Raw genomic sequence first — 20,980 nt, 5'->3', positions numbered from 1 at the left:
AATTCCGAACATTACGTAATGATAAACTGTCCTCCTTAAATATTTGGGACTGTTTTCAGATGTAACAGAGAACATACTCTACTTGAGGTCATGTGGTTGAGTCGGACAAGAAGTCTAGGTTAATGTAGAGCTCTGGGACCCGACCTAAAGCCCTGAACTACAGTATACATCCACCAGACAGACACACAGCCGGCTCCGTTTCTCATTAGAGTTTTACACTCAGGCAGAGACAAGGCAGTCCCCTGGAACGTGGGTCCACAGAGCCAGGCCCCCCCATTCCTCAGAACGCCACTCCACTCAAATTGAACAACACAGTGTTAAAGGTTAATATGGTCGACTGAGACAATGCTCTCAACGTTCCCTACACAGTCCTGTTAATGTAAAGGGATTCACACAATGGAATGTTACGATCACCACTAAAGTGTTGATTTCGATGAACCATGTAACTTGGGAGACTTCTTAACCCTCCATCACCCCTTTTATCTGAGGACAACTTTACTCAATTCTAATCAGAAACTATCTCTAACTCTTCATTTGTGTTCAGGCAATGTGTGGGTCACCTGTGGGAGCAGGACTACACTTGGCGGTCATCTGGTTGTACTCCTGGTCCTCATCGCGGCATATACACAGGAAGGAGCCCTCCACGTTCTCACACAAGGCCTCGCCACACACACCGCTCAGCAGATCACACTCGTTGACATCTGCAGGAAGAACACAACACTTTGGTTAGCGGTTTGCGGTTAGCACTAATATGCATGGTTAGCAACCCTCCATCTCATTCATGTGATGCCTCACATATGTGGCTTGAGCGGCTTCATTCACTGGGACAAGTAGCTGATAAAGACAAATGAAGATACTAAGTGATGTACTGTATGGGGAGCGGGTGAAAAACCTTTGGAAATGGATTTCTCTTAAACAAAACAGTAAGAGCTCAAAATCAATAGATAGGCTTATACATTGAAGAAGAGATACTCAAATATCTATTTCACTTTCCAACAACATGTATTTGTTCCTTTGACTTGGCTGTGGTTATACATGTGCATCCACCCATGTATGTCTCTCCAGTTATGAACGAAGGTGCAGAGAGAAAACATCAACCCGGAAGTGGAGCTCATTGTAAAAAGACAAAGCCATCTGGTTCCTACGTGCTCTGATCTGCCCCGTATCCCCAACACCCTGTCCAATACTTCACACCGTGGTGTGGGCCAGATTGTCAATGAGCTAGAAAGTGTTAAGGAGAGAGTGGGGAGGAAGAGAGTGGGTGCGTCCCAATAGGGGAGCACTAAAAAGAGGGTGGGACAGTCCAGAATCACAATGGAAAAGGCAGATTTTGCCTCATAAGAGATGATATATAAACATATTGCACGGCCTTTCCTGCTCAGCAGAATGGGACGACCACAAAGTACATTTGTAGAAATGTTCTTTCTCCATTTCAGAGGATTCTGTCCTTATGCATTAAATATTTTATATACCAGTTTATATACCACAATTTGGCTACACAGTACATCTCCGCTGCCCAGCCATTGGAAATGATTTAATATGTACAGAGAGAAATGCTGAGTTACAGTATAGTATAGCTAGATAGGTTAGTGGGAAGAAGACTGGCTCTATTTCGATGGCGATATATACTGAGTGTACAAAACATTATTAACTTTCCATGACAGACTGACCAGGAGAATCCAGTTGGAAGCTATGATCCCTTATTGATGTCACTTGTTAAATCCACTTCAATCCGTGTAGATGAAGGGGAGGAGACAGGTTAAAGAAGGATTTTTAAGCCTTGAGAAATGGATTGTGTATGTGTGCCATTCAGAGGGTGAATGGGCAAGACAAAAGATTTAAGTGCCTTTGAACAGGGTATGGTAGTAGGTACCAGGCTCACCGGTTTGTGTCATGAACTGCAACGCTGCTGGGTTTTTCACGCTCAACAGTTTCCTGTGTGTATCAAGAATGGTCCACCACCCGAAGGACATCCAGCCAACTTGACACTACTGTGGGAAGCATTGGAGTCAACACGGGCCAGCGTCCCTGTGGAACGCTTTCGACACCTTGTAGAGTCCATGCCCCGAAAAAATGAGGCTGTTCTGAGGGCAAAAGGGGGGATGCAACTCAATATTAGGAAGGTGTTCTTCATGTTTTGTATACTCAGTGTATAACTTGTTTTTATGTATGCAGATGCAACTTCCCAGCCTGTCTCTCTCTCTTTCCTCCTCTCTTCTCCTCCCCCTCCGGTATGGGACTAGGCAGAAATAGCCAGTCGCAGGAGCCAGAGAGACTATCATTGTGTGATTCAGAGCACAGATGGCTTGGCATATTCACCCACAATGACCGCTATTGCATATATCTGCCGCCACGGATCAAAAAGCTCATTAAAAGCCAAGGTACCTACTGTAATGCAGGAAGCAGACAAAAATGAAAAGTGAAAAGTCCCTCCCTCTAGTTATAAGCCTTCCTTGTCGCTCGGCTCAACGCATCCAGGTACTGAGGAGAAACTATAATTCATTTGACATTAAAACCTGCTGCTGCTTTTCTGGTTTCAGCACGCACCGCGGTGCCCTCATTAAAAGCTGGTCTGTCTGGCTTGACCCTGTAGCACCTTGTTCACTATGCACAGTCATTGTTTGGGTTCAGCCACAACCGCTACCCCAGCCTCAGTCCAGCAGAGTCAGAAAAAGCACAGCTGTTGGCTTATTCATCTTGTTTAAAGTTGTAGCTAGCTGGACTAGAGGGAGAGGGAGTAGCAACAATGAAATGTGTCACTTAAATCATTTGACAGTCAGACAGTGTTCTGTTCAATAACATGAGCTGTGAAAAGAGAGGACACAGACAGATAGGCTACGCTGTTTGAATCCCAGTACGTAACAAACAGGTTAATACGATCCAAAATGGCTTTTTTATCTGGGAAGCAGAAAACAATCCGAGAGGCTCAGGGGTGCGTCTGTCTGGGTGTAACCAGAGATGGGGAGAGGAGTGGGGGAGAGGAGGGGTTGGCGGTTGACCACTTCCGGTAGTTTGGGGGGCGAGACCATCTGTGCAAGCCACAGCAGAGTGATGGGCTGGCAGAAGAACAGAGGCAGCTGGCTGTACAGGGCTGGGGTGGGACCCACCAACACTTGCCAAGGTACAGATGGAGAGTGTGTGTGTGAGAGAACGAAGGCAAGAGAGACCGTATGCGTAAGTGGACGTGACTGTGCGTGTGTGCGTGTGCACGTGCGTGTGTGCATGTGCGTGTGTATCGGTGTGTGTTGCAGGTTAGTGTACGTGTGCATGTTGCAGGGAGTGCATGTGTGTGTAAAAGTGTTTGTGTAGATGTATGAACGTGTACGTGCGATCGCGTGTGTGTGTGTGTGCGCACAGGTCAGAGAGGTCTGGCTGAAGGAAGTATTTTATCAGCTTCAATTTGGGAGTGCCTGCGACCCACTTTCAGGGCTCTGACAGGCCTTTCTGCAGGAGGAAATTGGAATAGATGGGAACTGCATGGGCCCAGTTAAAGAAACCACCAAGACAAACGAGCTCCAATTCTTCAGCTTGTCCAAAAACATGAACTCACTGGCTCTCTATCTGATGATGATTCCCCACTCCCTCAAACCCCCTCAAACTGAGAGAATGAAATTGAGAGTAACAAAAAAAACGGCATTCTGAGCTCTTTTGACAGAGTGAGCACTGGTTTTCTGTGGGTCTGTGGAAGAATGCCCCCTGGCTTGGCTGAGGAAGACATCAGTCCAAGGTGATGAGGTTGTCTGGGGTTTGATTTGGTATCAGGGATGGATTTTCGGACAGAACACACTCACCTTTGAATCCACTGCAGCCCGGGGCTGAAATGAAAGCCATGCATCACTGATAGCGAACCACCACAGCCAAGCCCCGACCGGAAAAAGCTATTGACTGAGAAATAACCTGGTTGACCAAACATACAGTACATTACATCAAGAAAGAACATTTTGTGTAACCTATAGATCTGATTCAGACAACTCCAGTATTAAAAGTCAAATCAAAAAGGCAATTTTTTTTATCAAAATCTCTGTCTTATAGTCAATCTTTCTCTTCAGTGGGGATAGGCAGACAGGAACCAGAACCCTGGACTCACACTGACAGACAGAAGATACAGCTTTACAACTCTCCATTACTTCCACTGCAACGGTATGTGTGTGTGTTTGCGTCTACGGTTCTTCAGTGCCTGTGTGTGCGTGTATGCTTGTGCGTGAGACAGCAGAGTCTAAGCTCCAGTGCATTTTCCAATCCTAGGGTCTAAGGAGCACTGTAGACACAGCGGGAGATGTTTAAAACATAACAGCGTGAGCTACACCTTCAAATTGAATGAAAATAAATGGTCACATCAATCAAATGTCCGGCGACACGTCTGCCATCTTTTTTTTTCATGCAAAGAGGGGAAACTACTGTCCCAAAATGGCCCTGCATCAAAATGGCCCACACCATATCATCACATGCAAGTCTTTGATGACATGATTTCATATCTACAATGCATGAAGCATACATAGAGTAGCATGAAGCATACATTTCTAGCACTGCCAACAAACTCCAGAGGAAAATAGCTGTCAGGAAAATACACTCAATCATACTTCCTATTGCTTTGCATGGACGAATTCATGTTTATAATTGGCTAAAGGCTACAGTAGTTGCCACTGAATGAGGAAATAAATCTCATTTTAAGATTGAAAAGGTTACTCTTGGTTTTCTAGGTTGACAGATATAGCCATGGCAGACTCCCCAGCATATACATAATAGGAGTGAGCTGTCATTCAGTCGTCATGACAACTCTGCTGGAGTTGTCTCAAGAAGGGAGCAGAAGTTTTAGCCATCAACGCTAGCAGTTTGGTTTTAAGAGAGTTCCAATGCTTTCAGCAGGACACCTACACTGAAAAAAAATGAAGGTTCTTAAATGGTTTGAACTTTTGCCCGATAAAGAACCTTTGAGTTAAGTGGGGGATTCTCGACGTGGCATCTACGGTTCTTCAGAATTCTAAAAGGTTCTTGAAATGTATGGAAGCCCTTTCATAGCACACAGCAAATTGGCCAGTGTTAAAGGGGCAGTGCAGTCAAAAACGTTATTTTCTAAAAAATATATATTTATATTTCCACACTATGAGGTCGAAATTACACTCTGAAATTGTGAAAATGATAATGCACTTTTAGTGTAAGAGCTACAAAAAACCACCTGGAATTTTAGCCTGTTTGGGTGGGATGGAGTTTTTGGCCCACAGCATGATATTAGAGTTCTCATCGGGCCTGAAAATTTGAGGCCGATCCGACCCAAGCCCGGTGAGCTGAAACCCAAGCCCAGGCCTGGTCTGACATCACAGAAAATAATTGAGCCCGAACACCAAAAAAAGCCTGATATATAGAAAACAGCATATAGAGTTAAACTGGTGTTGGGAAGAATGCAGCCACTAGGCCTAGAAAAAGCACAGAGAGGAAAACTCATCTTAGTAAGGAATGGTTAAATATTGGAACAAAGTAGGCTAATGCAATTGAAGGCATGTATCAAATTATTGTTTATAGTTCTACTGAAACTCCCAAAGTAATATCCAACCGTTACACTAATTTAAAGCAATAATCGTGTATTGCCACCAAGATGATAATTTCAGCACTGTTTTGATTGGGACAGCGCCATCGCCGGTTTTAACATTTGGTAACAATTAGGCTGGGAAACTGTTAGCTGAGGTGAGCAAGTGCTCATGATCATCACTTTTCTAGTTTGCTCAAATGATAAAAACATTTTGCTACTGTAGCATGTTACGTAGCTTGGCATTATGCACTTCACTGGCGTAGTAGCCTGAGTCATAACCAAAGCCTGTGACTTGTCTGATAATCAATCAATGTGATTTTGTCTCCCAAAACCCACCCACACACACTGACACACCCCACTCCTACTCACCCACACAGCCGAGGCCCTCCTGGGACTCCTGGTAGCCCCGGTCACACAGGCAGCGGAAGGATCCGACCATGTTCTCACAGAAGCCGTGGCTGCCACACGCCATGGCGTTGACGTTGCACTCATCAATGTCTGCAGAACGAGGAGGAGAAGGGTCAAAGTTTAGTTATCGGTTCTTCTATACAGTCTCGGTGGTAGAGGTGGTTCCTCAATAAGGACCAGTTGACCTACAGAACAGCAGAAGCCTACACCCACTGAGCTGCAGTGGAACTAGTCTCAGGTTTTGAAGCAAATATCTCATTGGTACCATTTATTATGAGTATGAGCATCCAGACAGTTCAAGTTGAAAATATTTGCTGTGTCCAGAGGCAAAGCAGAAAAGTACAGTATACCACGAAGCATATAGAGGCAAGGCCAAAATAAATGAAAGGCAGATCCACACTGAAAAAAGTGTGTGTGTATGTTTGCATGTACAGTGTGTGTGTGTGTGTGTGTGTGTGTGTGTGTGTGTGTGTGTGTGTGTGTGTGTGTATGGGTGTATGAGTGTGTGTGTACATTAGACTCCACACCCTGCGAAGACTGTAATAAATATGCTCAAATATTAGCACAAAAGAACACTAGGAAAATCATGGAGAGCTGTAGACAAAACATGTCTCACATAAATGTCCTCTTGTCTCGGCTGAGCTGGGCAAACAGAGCATTCTAAACTGGAACACTGTGTAACCCAAACAGTTTAATCAACCGCCTGACCCCTAAACAAGCTCACGCAACAGACGTAATGTTGCTGCCTCACGACAGATGCTCATAGTGAGTTACTATGGTCACTGAGGAATCTGTTCTGTGGAGATAATTAGTAGAGAACAAGCTTGAGTTAGCTGGACCAACGAGATGGTGCAAAGTCTATTGAAACACCCCCCATACCCCCAAAACCTACAAGAGACATACACTACATGACCAAAAGTATGTGGACAACTGCTCATTCCAAAATAATGGGCATTAATATGGAGTTGGTCCCCCCTTTCCTGCTATAACAGAGCCTCCAATCTTCTAGGAAGGCTTTCCACTAGATGTTGGAACATTGCATTAGCGAGGTCGGACACTGATGTTGGGCATTTAGGCCTGGCTCGCAGTCGGCGTTCCAATTCATCCAAAAGGTGTCTGTGCAGGCCAGTCAAGTTCTTCCACACCGATCTCGACAAACCGTATCTGTACGGACCTCACTTGTGCACAGGGGGGTTGTCATGCTGAAACTGGAAAGGACCTTCCCCAAACTATTGCCACAAAGTTGGAAGCACAGAATCGTCTAGAATGTCAATGTATGCTGTAGCATTAAGATTTTCCTTTAGGGGCCTCCCAAGTGGCACAGCGGACTAAGGCACTGCATCGCAGAGTTTAGAATGCTCTGTTTGCCCAGCTCAGCCGAGACAAGAGGACATTTATGTGAGACATGTTTTGTCTACAGCTCTCCATCGCAGAGCGTCTGTAGTGACGCTGAGGCGTCACTACAGACCCGGGTTCGATCTCAGGCTGTGTCACAGCCGGCCGTGACACCCACGAGGTGGCGCACAATTGGCCCAGCGTCGTCCGAGTTTCCTTGTCCCATCGCGCTCTAGCGACTCCTTGTGTCGGGCCGGGCGCCTACAAGCTGACTTCGGTCGCCAACTGGACAGTGTTTCCTCCGACACATTGGTGCGTGCGGCTGGCTTCCGGGTTAAGGGAGCATTGTGTCAAGAACCAGAGCAGCTTGGCAGGGTCGTGTTTTGGAGGACGTACGGCTCTCGACCTTTGCCTCTCCCGAGTCCATTTGGGAGTTGCAGCGATGGGACAAGACTGTAACTATCAAATGGATATCACAAAATTGGCGAGAAAAAGGGGTAAAGGTACAAAAAAAAGTATATAATTATAAAACATTTCCCTTTACTGAAATTAAAGGGCTCGAACCATGAAAAACAGCCCCAGACCATTATTCCTCCTCCACAAAACTTTACAGTTGGCACTATGCATTGGAGCGTTTCCACTGCTCTAGAGTCCAATGGCGGCGAGCATTACACCACTCCAGCCAACGCTTGGCATTGATCATGGTAAACTTAGGCTTGTGTGCGGCTTCTCGGCCATGGAAACCCATTTCATGAAGCTCCCGAAGTTGCTTCCAGAGGCCGTTTGGAACTCGGTAGCGAGGACAGACAATTTTTACGTGCTACGCGCTTCAGCACTCGGCGGTCCCGTTATGTGAGTTTGTGTGGCCTACCACTTTGTGGCTGAGCCGTTGATTCTCCTAAACATTCCCACTTCACCATAACAGCACTTACAGTTGACCGGGGCAGCTCTAGCAGGGCAGGAATTTGACGTACTGACTTGTTGGAAAGGTGGCATCCTATGACGGTGCCACGTTGAAAGTCACTGAGCTCTTCAGTGAAACCGTTCTACTGCCAATGTTTGTCTATGAAGATTGCACGGCTGTGTGTTCGATTATATACACCTGCCAGCAACGGGTGTGGCTGAAATAGCCGAATCCACAAATGTAAAGATATTTCCACGTACTTTTGTTTATATAGTGTACATGTACAGGTGTCAAGCCAAGGTGACGCTTTGTACTGCTCACTGTCCACCAAAAAGCAGTTGATAGACCAGAACAAAAATGTATGTAGATGGATGGGGATTGATATGGAAAGGTGTGTTGATGGGTGAGGGGGTAAGGTGAGTTTTGATGGATGGATGGATGGATGGAGGAGGGTAAGATGAGATGGAATAGAAGCGCATGGGTATTTTAAAGCAAAGGATTGGATGGGGCGACAGCTGAAAGTTTGCAGGGCTATGGCTACCCTGATGATGCCGACTCACCCATACAGATGCCCTCTGGGCCATGGTTGTGTCCAGGGGGGCAGTCCACCACACACCTATAGGAGCCCTCCATGTTCTCACACTGCCACGCCCCACAGATGCTCCGCCCCAACTCTGAACACTCGTCGATATCTGGGAGAGCACAGAGCCACAGTACCCCAGTCAAAACCCAGCTAAACACTTATACACCCCACTGAACTGAACACAGTAGCGATGCTTAAATTGTAGTCCTCAGGAAATCGGCATAGATCGGCATAGAGAATAATGGGATATGTAGTTGTGTGACAGTGTGTTACCAACCCAGGCATGTGTCAGTGTCTGGCTGCAGGCGGTAGCCAGTGTCACACAGGCATCTGTAGGAACCCTGGCTGTTCTCACAGGAACCGCCAACACACCTGGTGCCATCTGAGCACTCATCCACGTCTGCAAAGAAACACACACGTACACACACAAACTCAGCATACCGGTACGTCCTATATGCCAACAAAAAAAAAACGTTCTCAAGGGGTGTTTGAAACAAACACCAAACAGTTGAAGACTTGGATATCCTTGGATACCCTGAAAGTCCGTTGACCAAGATAGAAAAAGCTTCACGTCATCAGAGCCAGAGATGAAAGAGACAGAGAGAGAGACAACCGCAGAAGCAGATGTGACAGGCCACAGCAGGTTTCATCTTCCTCTTGATCTCTGCTGGACCCAATTCAATCTATGTCAAACAGGCCCTCCCTGGAGCCCAAACATCCTTCTTCTTGGGTCAGACCATCCTTTGGCTGTTACAGGGGAGGACAGTCTGTGGCGCCTTGGGGGTATTACTGTACTAAAGCCAAGCTGGGGTCTGGGTAGAAGAGCTGTGGGCCGGGACCCCTGTGCTTTGATTGTGGTCCAGGCCTCAGTCCCAGTCTGCTCCTCAGCTGTGGTTCTGCTGGTCCAAGATCAACAGGGAAAGCGGTGGGCTGAGCTGCGGGGGCTGAGCTGGGGGGACTGAGGTGTTTTATGGCCCATGTCCTATTGCTGGTTCACTGGGCCCATGTTCCCAGGATTAAACAAGATCGTGGCCCCACCTCACGGGGGCCTATCGTTGAGCCATGTTCAGGCTGAAAACATATTTATACCACAGGGAGGAGGGAAGAGGAGAACTCCCCTAACAGTAAATGCTATTTCCTCTGCTTGCCTCCTTTTGGCTTGGGAGGATCATGTGTCTGTCTTTAGCTAATTGGAATCCCACCCCTCAGCCTCAGCGATGGCACCTGCAAAAGTAATCTGCCGTTAACTCTGCTGAAGGATGTCCTGTTGTCAGCTTTACAGACTTGTACAACATGCAGGATGCTCACGTACTATGGCGCATCCCCCTAATTCATTTCCTCAGTGAAAGGATCAGTGAAATGACATGAAAGGTGAAAATTGGATTACGACCAAAAATACTATTGTAGTGGTAATTGCTTATGATGTCCAGAACTCCATATGTATGTATGTACGCCTGCCCGCGCACACACACACACACACACACACACACACACACACACACACACACACACACACACACACACACACACACACACACACACACACACACACACACAGAGGACCTCACTCACTGAGCCTGAGCTCCTGCATAAATCAGGAGTAACAGAGTACAGCAGAAAATATTCCTCCTTGTCTAGACATCGAGCTCAAAGGCTTCCTTCTCTGTTTTTTCTCTATTTTTACTGCAGGAAAGGGCATTTAAAACAACTCTGGCACGGGGCAAGACTCCTGGCATCAAGGTCTTTGGTGGAAAAAAAAGCAGAAACCATATGTGAAAGAAATGAAAGCCACTCTCTTCCAGGAGCAACAAGGCATCGGCAGGGAGAGAGACGGAGCCAGCAGAACGGAGGGAACATGCGGCATGAGACGGAGGCGTTAGACAAGCATCCGACTAACATCGTATAAATGTCAGATACACATCAGTTGAACCAGAGAAAACCACAACCAAACATGGCTATCAATCAAACCACCGCTAAAGAACTGGTGTTGTGGATAGATCGTGTGTGTGTGTGTGTGTGTGTGTGTGTGTGTGTGTGTGTGTGTGTGTGTGTGTGTGTGTGTGTGTGTGTGTGTGTGTGTGTGTGTGTGTGTGTGTGTGTGTGTGTGTGTGTGTGTGTGTGTGTGTGTGTGTGTGTGTGTGTGTGTGTGTGTGTGTGTGTGTGTGTGTAAACGCTGATCACCGTTCACGGCAATTCGCCGCGAATAGACTAACAGCCCCTCTTTTACCAATTCACTTCTCCGCGTAAACGAGTCGGCAAAATAAAAAAAGGTGCTTACGTGCATTTTTCCTCTACTACACCACCGGATGTGGATGCAAAGAAAGGGCGACGCGAGAGAGTCAGAGAATGAATGAGTGACTGGGTGAAGAAAATGAGTCAGTGAATCAGTGAGAAGCCTCCTAACACTTCTAATCACTGGAACTCGGCTTATATCACATTTCCCCAAGCCTCTTGGCTCAGAGAAACACTGCCACAACAACTGCAGATCACTGGAAGAGGCAGGGTGTCATATTATTGTGTGGCCTACCTTCACAGGTGTGTTTGTCCTGGCCGGCAGCGAAGCCTCTCTCACAGACGCAGTAGAAGGAGCCCTCAGCGTTGAGACACTCCCCGTGTGGGGAACACAGCTCCGGGTCGTCCAGACACTCGTCAACATCTGTCGGGGACAGCCAGGCCAAGGCGCAGGTGTGAGGTCATTCAACATGACACACCAGGGAAAGAAGGAAGGAGGAAGGGAGGGAGATACAGGCCAGAGGCTTGTTAACTGTTGCAGGTGCCTCAGTGTCTGATTCCTTTGTACACACGTATAATGAAGAATGACATCAGCATTACCACAGGCAGGGGAGATATGTGAAATCACCTGGCCTCTCAGCTTCTCTGGCACGCTCACATGATGTGGGTGTGCATATGTCAGAATAAGTTAATGTATTGTTGAGAGTGTGTGTTCAGGTGCATGTGTGTGTGTGTTTATAGGCATATCAAATTATTGCATCAAAGAGAGAGTGTGAAGGTGTCTGTGTCTGCATCTATGTCAGTCTGTGAGTGTGAGTGTGAGTGTGAGTGTGTGTGTGTGTGTGTGTGTGTGTGTGTGTGTGTGTGTGTGTGTGTGTGTGTGTACATGTGTGTGTGTGTGTGTGTGCACATGTGTGTGTGTGTGTGCACATGTGTGTGTGTGTGTGCACATGTGTGTGTGTGCACATGTGTGTGTCTTTGCATGTATGTTTTGAGTATGTGAGGGAGGGAGTGGCCTATACCTAGGCAGCTGGTGCCGTTGATCTGCTGGTAGCCCTGGGGGCAGCTGCAGTGGTAGGAGCCCATGTTGTTGACACAGTGGCCCACCCTGTCACAGGGCATGGTCAGCTTCTGGCACTCATCCACATCTGCAACCAAAGGGACAGCTCTCAATGCAGGCAACACACACACACAATCATGGACGCACACAGACACTATGCTTTATGGGAAGATAGAGGACATGAAGATAGAGTCCGTTTCAGGATTTTAATTAGGGTAGCTAGATATTTTCTACCATGTGTTTGTACATTACATGATTAAAAATACATTCAATTAGATGAACAATGTACAAAATATTGATACCAGTTCAGAAATCCAATCTTCTGAACCATTATCAGATTATTATATATACTGAGTGTACAAAACATTAAGAACACCTTCCTAATATAGAGTCCAACCCCCCCCCCCCCATTTGGCCTCAGAACATCATCAATTCGTCAGACTCTACAGGGTGTCGAAAGCGTTCCACAGGGATGCTGGCCCATGTTGACTCCAATGCTTCCCACAGTTGTGTCAAGTTGGCTGGATGTACTTTGGGTGGTGGACCATTCTTGATACACACGGGAAACTGTTGAGCGTGAAAAACCCAGCAGCGTTGCAGTTCTTGACACAAACCGGTGCACCTGGCACCAACTACCATACTCCATTCAAAGGCACTTAAATCTTTTATCTTGCCCATTCACCCTCTGAATGCCACACATACACAATCCATTTCTCAAGGCTTAAAAATCCTTATTTAACCTGTCTCCTCCCCTTCATCTACACTGATTGAAGTGGATTTAACAAGTGACATCAATAAGGGATCATAGCTTTCACTTGGATTCACCTGGTCAGTCTGTAGTGGAAAGAGCAGGTGTTCATAATGTTTTGTACACTGCGTATGTTTTAAGAACTTTTTTCAGATCTATCTAAACACAGCTAACTCCAATGTGTCCCAAATATCCACTGCACAGTAAGACATTGTACTGAATGAGAAAATGTGTAATTGTGTATGTGAGGGTGTAATTGTACGCGCAAGTGTACAATGGTATGAGTCAATGTATAACGGTATAAGTCAGTGTGTAATGGCAAGAGTCAGAGGATAATGAGAGTCTTACCGTCACACTGGTCCCCTGCCGCAGAAGCCATGAAACCAGGCCCACAGTTACAGAGGAAAGAGCCCTCAGTGTTTTGGCAGTGCCCCCTGGTACACACCTGCTCATCCTGGCACTCATCCACATCTGGGGCACAACACACAACACTCTTAGGCAAAACCATCACACAAAAGCAGTAAGGCTCAGGGTGCTGCACTGATAATTCTGAGCGGTGTCACTAAAGTCAATAACATCCAACATGGCCCATTCCTATTTGAGGATGAGATTATGCATAAGAAGAGGCTTAACATGTCTAGCACATTAAGAAATAATAAAACTTTCAATAATGTCAATTTAATGTACAGGTTTGTTCAAAGTATTGTCAATGCTGTAGGACTTTATACCACATCTTGAATGCCCGTTGTGTCCTCACATTGAATAGGTCATATTTTGATACAGACTTCCTGAGCAAGGTAGCAAAGAGAGAATTCTTATCATTTCAGGTGCCAGAGGGCAAATTGGGCCAGGTGAACAGCGAGAGACATTGATGTGGCATATCGGGAGAAATATGAAGAGACATTGATATGTGGTAGCAACTTGAGTGGCAACTCAGTGTTTCATATACTTTCATTGCCCCAAACAGCCCAAGTTGGTTATTGAAATTCCATCATTTATTCAGCAGGACCCAAAGGCTTCACTGTGGGCACTATGGTCCTCTGAAAAAGTTGGGAGCTGCCAGGCAAATCCTGAATGATTTATAAACGTGCGCTACAATGCCTCAATCTTAAAGGGGAATTTTACCAATAATATATTTTCACGTGTATTTCTAGTCAATCCACCATACATACGGTTTGGAAATATAATTTAGCCTACAGTTGCACTGATTGAAGTGGATTTAACAAGTGACATCAATAAGGGATCATAGTGCCCACAGTGAAGCTATCGGATCCTGCTGAATAAATTATGGAATTTCAATAACCAACTTGGGCCCTTTCCCAACAATGTGGAGTTAAAAAGTAAGAAAGATCCAAGGGTCCTATCTAAGATATATGAGAAATAGCTTATCCTGTAATTATTCTTTTGTTTTCTGTTTCAAAAGGCTCTCGAAACACGGCATCTGTCAAAAAGTTGAAATAGCCGAGTCAAAAGACTTTGCACTTCCACCCAGCTTTTCTATGCCAGCGAATCCCAGAAAACAGCGCTTGCTAGCTGAATCCACCTGTCGCGCTGTTCATATGTGTTCAACCGACTGTGGGCGTGTAATTCAAATTATCTCTGTGACCAATGTTTACGAGAGCTCGGGCCGATCCCTACCCATGCCCGCGACGTTCAGGCCCTACACTACCCAGGCCTGATTGGTTCTGCTCGAAACCAAAAATTATAAATCATTTCCTCAGTTAGTAAATTAGCTGCTCCTCTCTGTGTGTCACCCGCTTCCTGCTGGCTCTGCATGTGTGGGAGTATAGCAACGGCTCCACTTGGGCTGCTCTGCTCAATGACGGGACACGACGAGAGCACAGAGCATGGCTGTTCGCTACTTTCCGTCACTCTAAACTCCGGCAAATCTCAAGGAACATTATTATTTTCTGTGAAATAATCTCTCCTGTCATATATTTGATTCATGTGAAGCACTTTTGGGACACCACAGGATGTTGATGGCACCTTAATTGGGGAGGACGTGCTCATAGTAATGGCTGGAGCAGAATTAGTGGAATGGTATCTATGTGTTTGATGTCATTCCAGTCATTATTATGAGCCATCCACCCCTCAGCAGCCTCCACTGTTTGACACCTACTGTTGAACCATGTTCAACCCACACACCAACCACTCTACCCAGTTAGAGAGAGGGGAATCTTGGGAGTTGTAGGAATTGACTCAAATGGACAATGGTGAACATCAGGACTGATCAGGACATTCAAAGCTAGATATCTAGACTCAGACATCGTTTGGAAATTCCTTTTTTTGTGTGAATGCATCTACCTTGGACTACTGAAAACAACAAAACCACTCGATTACATGGGTAAAATAGTCCTTTAAGCAAGGTGCCTTGTGACTGGCATAAAATACTGTGGAAAAAGCCAAGACAAAGTGCTTCGCTGGGCTAAACTGACAGTCTTAGGCAGGCAGAGTCATTAACTATGTCACATATACAAACAGTGCCCGAACAAATGAGTAATTATGGGGTAGTACTTACTTTTACAGCATTCACTCTGTGCGGCAATTATGCTGTTTATATTTATGGTCATTCTGGAAGTTTCTAACCAGTGGCTAATTCAGCTTGGGCTAAAAGGGTGATTCTCTAAACTATGACATCTTCCAGTTATGTCATCCAGTCTTCTAGATCATTCAGGGACTTGGCAGAGCTAGTTTGGGGCTGTCGTTTGAAAGTCACATAGAGCCATGAAAAACAAGATAGACACTAGGGTAAATAATTAGGATGTTACCTTCGCATGACTGTCCATCTGAGCTGAGCGTGAATCCATCGTTACACAAGCAGACAAAGTATCCCTCAAAGTTGGAGCACCTCCCGTTGGCACAAGTTGACGGGTCCAGGCATTCGTCTACGTCTGGACAGAGTCAAGAAAATGGGAGTCAAAGACTTTTACAATGTGCTTAATATCTCAAATGTCTAAACATGTTGGCATGTTAGGAAGGATATTTGAAAAAGAAACTCCAGCACACTGGTATTTGTGATGAATGGATTGGGCCAACCTTCACCTGGGTTAAGGTAATGCACCTGGAACTGCATAATGTGTGTAAACAACCCTCATTATCTTGGATAGGATACAACAACAAGAAAACACACCTATTGAAAGTTGGCATGACCTAGCTAAGAAGCTAAACCAGCACCACTACCTCCAATGAGACTTTGGAGGGTCTCCTATGGGATTGGCTGTGTGACCCAGTCATCTGCAGGCAGGGTTACTGCTGCTATAAAGGCCTATCTGGACTGTGTCACATGGTCTAACGATTTCCTGTTCCGACTCGTATCATATCTACCCGCTGTGGCTGTGTCAGGATACTGTGTGAAAAATACTCACAGCCATCCACCACATGCAACACAGACTCTCTGGAAACGCTGAGTGACGCACCTTTCCTGAGGTGTTCTTTGTCCTTGTACAGTTGCGGCGAAATATATTAGCACACATGTACAGTGCTGTGAAAAAGTATTTGCCTCCTTCCTGATTTCTTATTTTTTTGCACATTTGTCACACTTAAATGTTTCAGATCATCAAACAAATTTTAATATTACACAAAGATAACCTAAGTAAACAAAAAATGCAGTTTTTAAGTGATGATTATATTTATTAAGGTAAAAATGCTATCCAAACCTTCATGACCCTATGTGAAAAAGTAATTGTCCCCTAAACCTAATAACTGGTTGTGCCACCCTCAGCAGCAACAACTGCAATCAAGCGTTGGCAATAACTGGCAATGAGTCTTTCACATCGCTGTGGAGGAATTTTGGCCCACTCTTCTTTGCAGAATTGTTTTAATTCAGCCACATTGGGGGGTTTCGAGCATGAACAGCCTTTAAGGTCACGCCACAGCATCTCAATCGGATTCAAGTCCGGACTTTGACTAGGCCACTCCAAAACCTTCATTTTGTTTTTTTTAAGCCATTCAGAGGTGGACTTGCTGGTGTGTTTTGGATCATTGTCCTGCTGCAGAACCCAAGTGCACTTCAGCTTGAGGTCACGAACTGATGGCCGGACATTCTCCTTCAGGATTTTTTGGTAGAGAGCGGAATTCATTGGTTCCATCAATCACATCAAGTCATCCAGGTCCTAAAGCAGCCCCAGAACATCACACTACCACCACCATATTTGACTGTTGGTATGATGTTCTTTTTCTGAAATGCTGTGTTACTTTTACGCCAGATGTAACGGGACGCACACCTTCCAAAAAGTTCAACTTTTGTCTCGTCAGTCCACAGAATATTTTCCCAAAAGTCTTGGGGATCATCAAGATGTTTTTGCCAAAAGTGAGACAAGCCTTTATGTTATTTTTGGTCAGCAGTGGTTTTTGCCTTGGAACTCTGCCATGGATGCCATTTTTGCCCAGTCTCTTTCTTATGGTTGAGTCATGAACACTGACCTTAACTGAGGCAAGTGAGGCCTGCAGTTCTTTAGATGTTGTTGTAGGTTCTTTTGTGACCTATTGGATGAGTCGTCGCTGCGCTCTTGGGGTAGTTTTGGTAGGCCGGCCACTCCTGGGAAGGTTCACCAGCGTTCCAAATTTTCTCCATTTGTGGATTATGGCTCTCACCGTGGTTCGCTGGAGTCCCAAAGCTTTAGAAATGGCTTTGTCCCAGAACTCTAGGTCTTTTTGTTTCTGTCTGCTCTTTTATGTTTAGATAAGAATTGTATACCTGTCTTTTATACCTATACACCATTCTTGTGTGTGTTTTAATAAAAAATATTTGAACAGAAACTAACATTTAGCTAAAGCATTTTTAAATAAATATTCAAGTTACATAAAAAAAAGGCTTTGTAACCCTTTCCAGACTGATAGATGTCAATTACTTTGTTTCTCATCTGTTCCTGAATTGCTTTGGATCACAGAATGATGTCTTGCCTTTTGAGATCTTTTGGCCTACTTCACTTTGTCAGACAGGTTCTATTTAAGTGATTTCTTGATCCAACAGGTCTGGCAGTAATCAGGCCTGGGTGTAGCTAGTGAAATTGAACTCAGCTTTCCATAAAATGTGATTAACCACAGTAAATTCATGATTTAACAAGGGGGGCAATTACTTTGTCACTTAGGGCCATGAAGGTTCGGATAGCTTTTTTCCCTTAATAAATCAAATCATCACTTAAAAACTGCATTTTGTGTTTACTTGGGTTATCTTTGTGTAATATTAAAATTTGTTTGATGATCTGAAACATTTAAGTGTGACAAATGTGCAAAAAAATAAGAAATCAGGAAGGAGGCAAATACTTTTTCACAGCACTGTAGTTTTCTTAAGTAATTCCCTGTTTCTTCTCAAATAAGTAAAAAAATATATATTGGTCACCACAACTTGTGATTAGATTTTCAACATTAAAGAACCAATTTTATTTTTGTAAGCTTATGTTCACAATTTTAATTGAGAAACTAAAGACAAATGGCATGGACAAAAGTATTGGCACCCGGAGCTAGTACTTGGTTGCGCAGCCTTTCACCAAGATAACTGCAGAAGGGTGCCAATATCTTCGGCCGTAATTTTATGTGTCCATGGTTGGTATTAAACAGAAATGGATTAGGTTCCTAGAAACTCATGTTAAATATGGCTGTGCAACACTGTCCATACAGTTTTGGGCTGTCATTTGAAAGTCACATAAAACCATGAAACATAGAGATAGACACTAGGGTAAATAATTAGGATGTTACCTTCGCATGACTGTCCATCTGAGCTGAGCGTGAATCCATCGTTACACAAGCAGACAAAGTATCCCTCAAAGTTGGAGCACCTCCCGTTGGCACAAGTTGACGGGTCCAGGCATTCGTCTACGTCTGGACAGAGTCAAGAAAATGGGAGTCAAAGACTTTTACAATGTGCTTAATATCTCAAATGTCTAAACATGTTGGCATGTTAGGAAGGATATTTGAAAAAGAAACTCCAGCACACTGGTATTTGTGATGAATGGATTGGGCCAACCTTCACCTGGGTTAAGGTAATGCACCTGGAACTGCATAATGTGTGTAAACAACCCTCATTATCTTGGATAGGATACAAACCACACGAACACAGACCTATTGAAAGTTGGCATGACCTAGCTAAGAAGCTAAACCAGCACCAATGAGACTTTGGAGGGTCTCCCTATGGGATTGTCTGTGTGACCCAGACGTCTGCAGGCTGGGTTACTGCTGCTATAAATATGGTTGGGTAATACTGTCCATACAGGGTAGGGATTTCACTCATAGAATGTGTGTGTTGATTCTGCTGCAGGTCTCCCAGGCAGCTAACATGATGTCTTGGAGCTAGGATTAAACCTGATGTGAGGCCTAATGCACCTCATTGACAAGACAGACAAAGTACCACCAGACTGCCCTCAATCTGCTATACTGTACCCAGCGACCTAGTCTGCATTTCACATGTACAGTGCCTTGCAAAAGAATTCACCCCCTTAGCGTTTTTCCTATTTTGTTGCATTACAACCTGTAATTTAAATATACTTTTATTTGGATTTCATATAATGGACATACACAAAATAGTCCAAATTGGTGAAGTGAAATGAAAAAAATAACTTGTTAAAAAAAAAAGAGTGGTGCGTGCATAGAGTATGTATTCACCCCCTTTGCTATGAAGCCCCTAAATAAGACCAGGTATAACCAATTACCTTCAGAAGTCACATAATTAATTGAATAAAGCCCACCTGTGTGCAATCTAAGTGTCACATGATCTGTCACATGATCTCAGTATATATACACCTGTTCTGAAAGGCCCCATAGTCTGCAACACCACTAAGCAAGGGGCACCACCAAGCAAGCGGCACCATGAAGACCAAGGAGCTCTCCAAACAGGTCAGGGACAAAGTTGTGGAGAAGTACAGATCAGGGTTGGGTTATAAAAAAATATATTTTAATAATATAACTTTGAACATCCCACAGAGCACCATTAAATCCATTATTAAAAAAATGAAAGAATATGGCACCACAACAAACCTGCCAAGAGAGGGCCGCCCACCAAAACTCATGGACCAGGCAAGGAGGGCATTAATCAGAGAGGCAACAAAAAGACCAAAGATAACCCTGAAGGAGCTGCAAAGCTCCACAGCGGAGACTGGAGTATCTGTCCATAGGACCACTTTAAGCCGTACACTCCACAGAGCTGGGCTTTACGGAAGAGTGGCCAGAAAAAAAGCAATTGCTTAAAGAAGAAAATAAGCAAACACGTTTGGAGTTCGCCAAAAGGCATGGGGGAGACTCCCTAAACATATGGAAGAAGGTTCTCTGGTTAGATGAGACTAAAATTGAGCTTTTGGCCATCAAGGAAAATGCTATGTCTGGCTCAAACCCAACACCTCTCATCACCCTGAGAACACCATCCTGAGAACACAGTGAAGCATGGCGGTGGCAGCGTCATGCTGTGGGGATGTTTTTTTATCGGCAGGGACAGGGAAACTGGTCAGAATGATGGATGGCGCTAAATACAGGGAAATACTTGAGGGAAACCTGTTTCAGTCTTCCAGAGATTTGAGACTGGGACGGAGGTTCACCTTCCAGCAGGACAATGACCCTAAGCATACTGCTAAAGCAACACTCGAGTGGTTTAAAGGGAAACATTCAAAAGTCTTGGAATGGCCCAGACCTCAATCCAATTAAGAATCTGTGGTATGACTTAAAGATTGCTGTACACCAGCAGAACCCATCCAACTTGAAGGAGCTGGAGCAGTTTTGCCTTGAAGAATGGGCAAAAATCCCAGTGGCTAGATGTGCCAAGCTTATAGAGACATATCCCAAGAGACTTGCAGCTGTAATTTCTGCAAAAGGTGGCTCTACAAAGTATTGACTTTGGGGGGTGGTGAATAGTTATGCATGCTCAGGTTTTCTTTTTTCTTTGTTTGCCTTATTTCTTGTTTGTTTCGCAATAAAACATATTTTGCATCTTCAAAGTGGTAGGCATGTTGTCTAAATCAAATGATACAAACCCCCCAAAAATCTATTTTAATTACAGATTGTAAGGCAACAAAATAGGAAAAATGCCAAGGGGGGTGAATACTTTCGCAAGGCACAGCAGCTGGTAAGTTTTCAAAGGTGGGCTGTATATGACCAACAGCAGGGTAAAAAACATATTACTGTAAGCGGAGGATAGTATGAAATGCTAAAGATTAAATGAGGATAGTCTTAGAAATGCTAAATATTGATATCGTCTC

At 44.7% G+C, this 20,980-nt stretch overlaps 1 protein-coding gene across 3 annotated transcripts in view; it reads right to left on the bottom strand.

Moving 5' to 3' along the window:
- The window catches only part of ltbp1 (latent transforming growth factor beta binding protein 1), a 134,039-nt gene that overhangs the window by 24,859 nt on the left and 88,200 nt on the right, over positions 1 to 20,980 (bottom strand). For 2 of the 3 annotated variants that reach the window (XM_055902269.1, XM_055902271.1), the window contains 9 exons: positions 18,495 to 18,617; positions 15,566 to 15,688; positions 13,146 to 13,268; positions 12,012 to 12,137; positions 11,285 to 11,413; positions 9,035 to 9,157; positions 8,735 to 8,866; positions 5,897 to 6,025; positions 561 to 701 (listed from right to left, as the gene is read on the bottom strand). In XM_055902269.1, the coding sequence (XP_055758244.1) occupies positions 561 to 701; positions 5,897 to 6,025; positions 8,735 to 8,866; positions 9,035 to 9,157; positions 11,285 to 11,413; positions 12,012 to 12,137; positions 13,146 to 13,268; positions 15,566 to 15,688; positions 18,495 to 18,617 (1,149 nt within the window). The remainder of the gene's footprint in view (positions 1 to 560; positions 702 to 5,896; positions 6,026 to 8,734; positions 8,867 to 9,034; positions 9,158 to 11,284; positions 11,414 to 12,011; positions 12,138 to 13,145; positions 13,269 to 15,565; positions 15,689 to 18,494; positions 18,618 to 20,980) is intronic. The other variant, XM_055902272.1, reaches the window with a different exon arrangement.

Source organism: Salvelinus fontinalis, chromosome 37, assembly GCF_029448725.1.
Source record: "Salvelinus fontinalis isolate EN_2023a chromosome 37, ASM2944872v1, whole genome shotgun sequence".
NCBI lineage: Eukaryota > Metazoa > Chordata > Actinopteri > Salmoniformes > Salmonidae > Salvelinus > Salvelinus fontinalis.
Note: the sequence above shows the minus strand (reverse complement) of the source record. Positions and strands in the feature narration are given on the sequence as shown.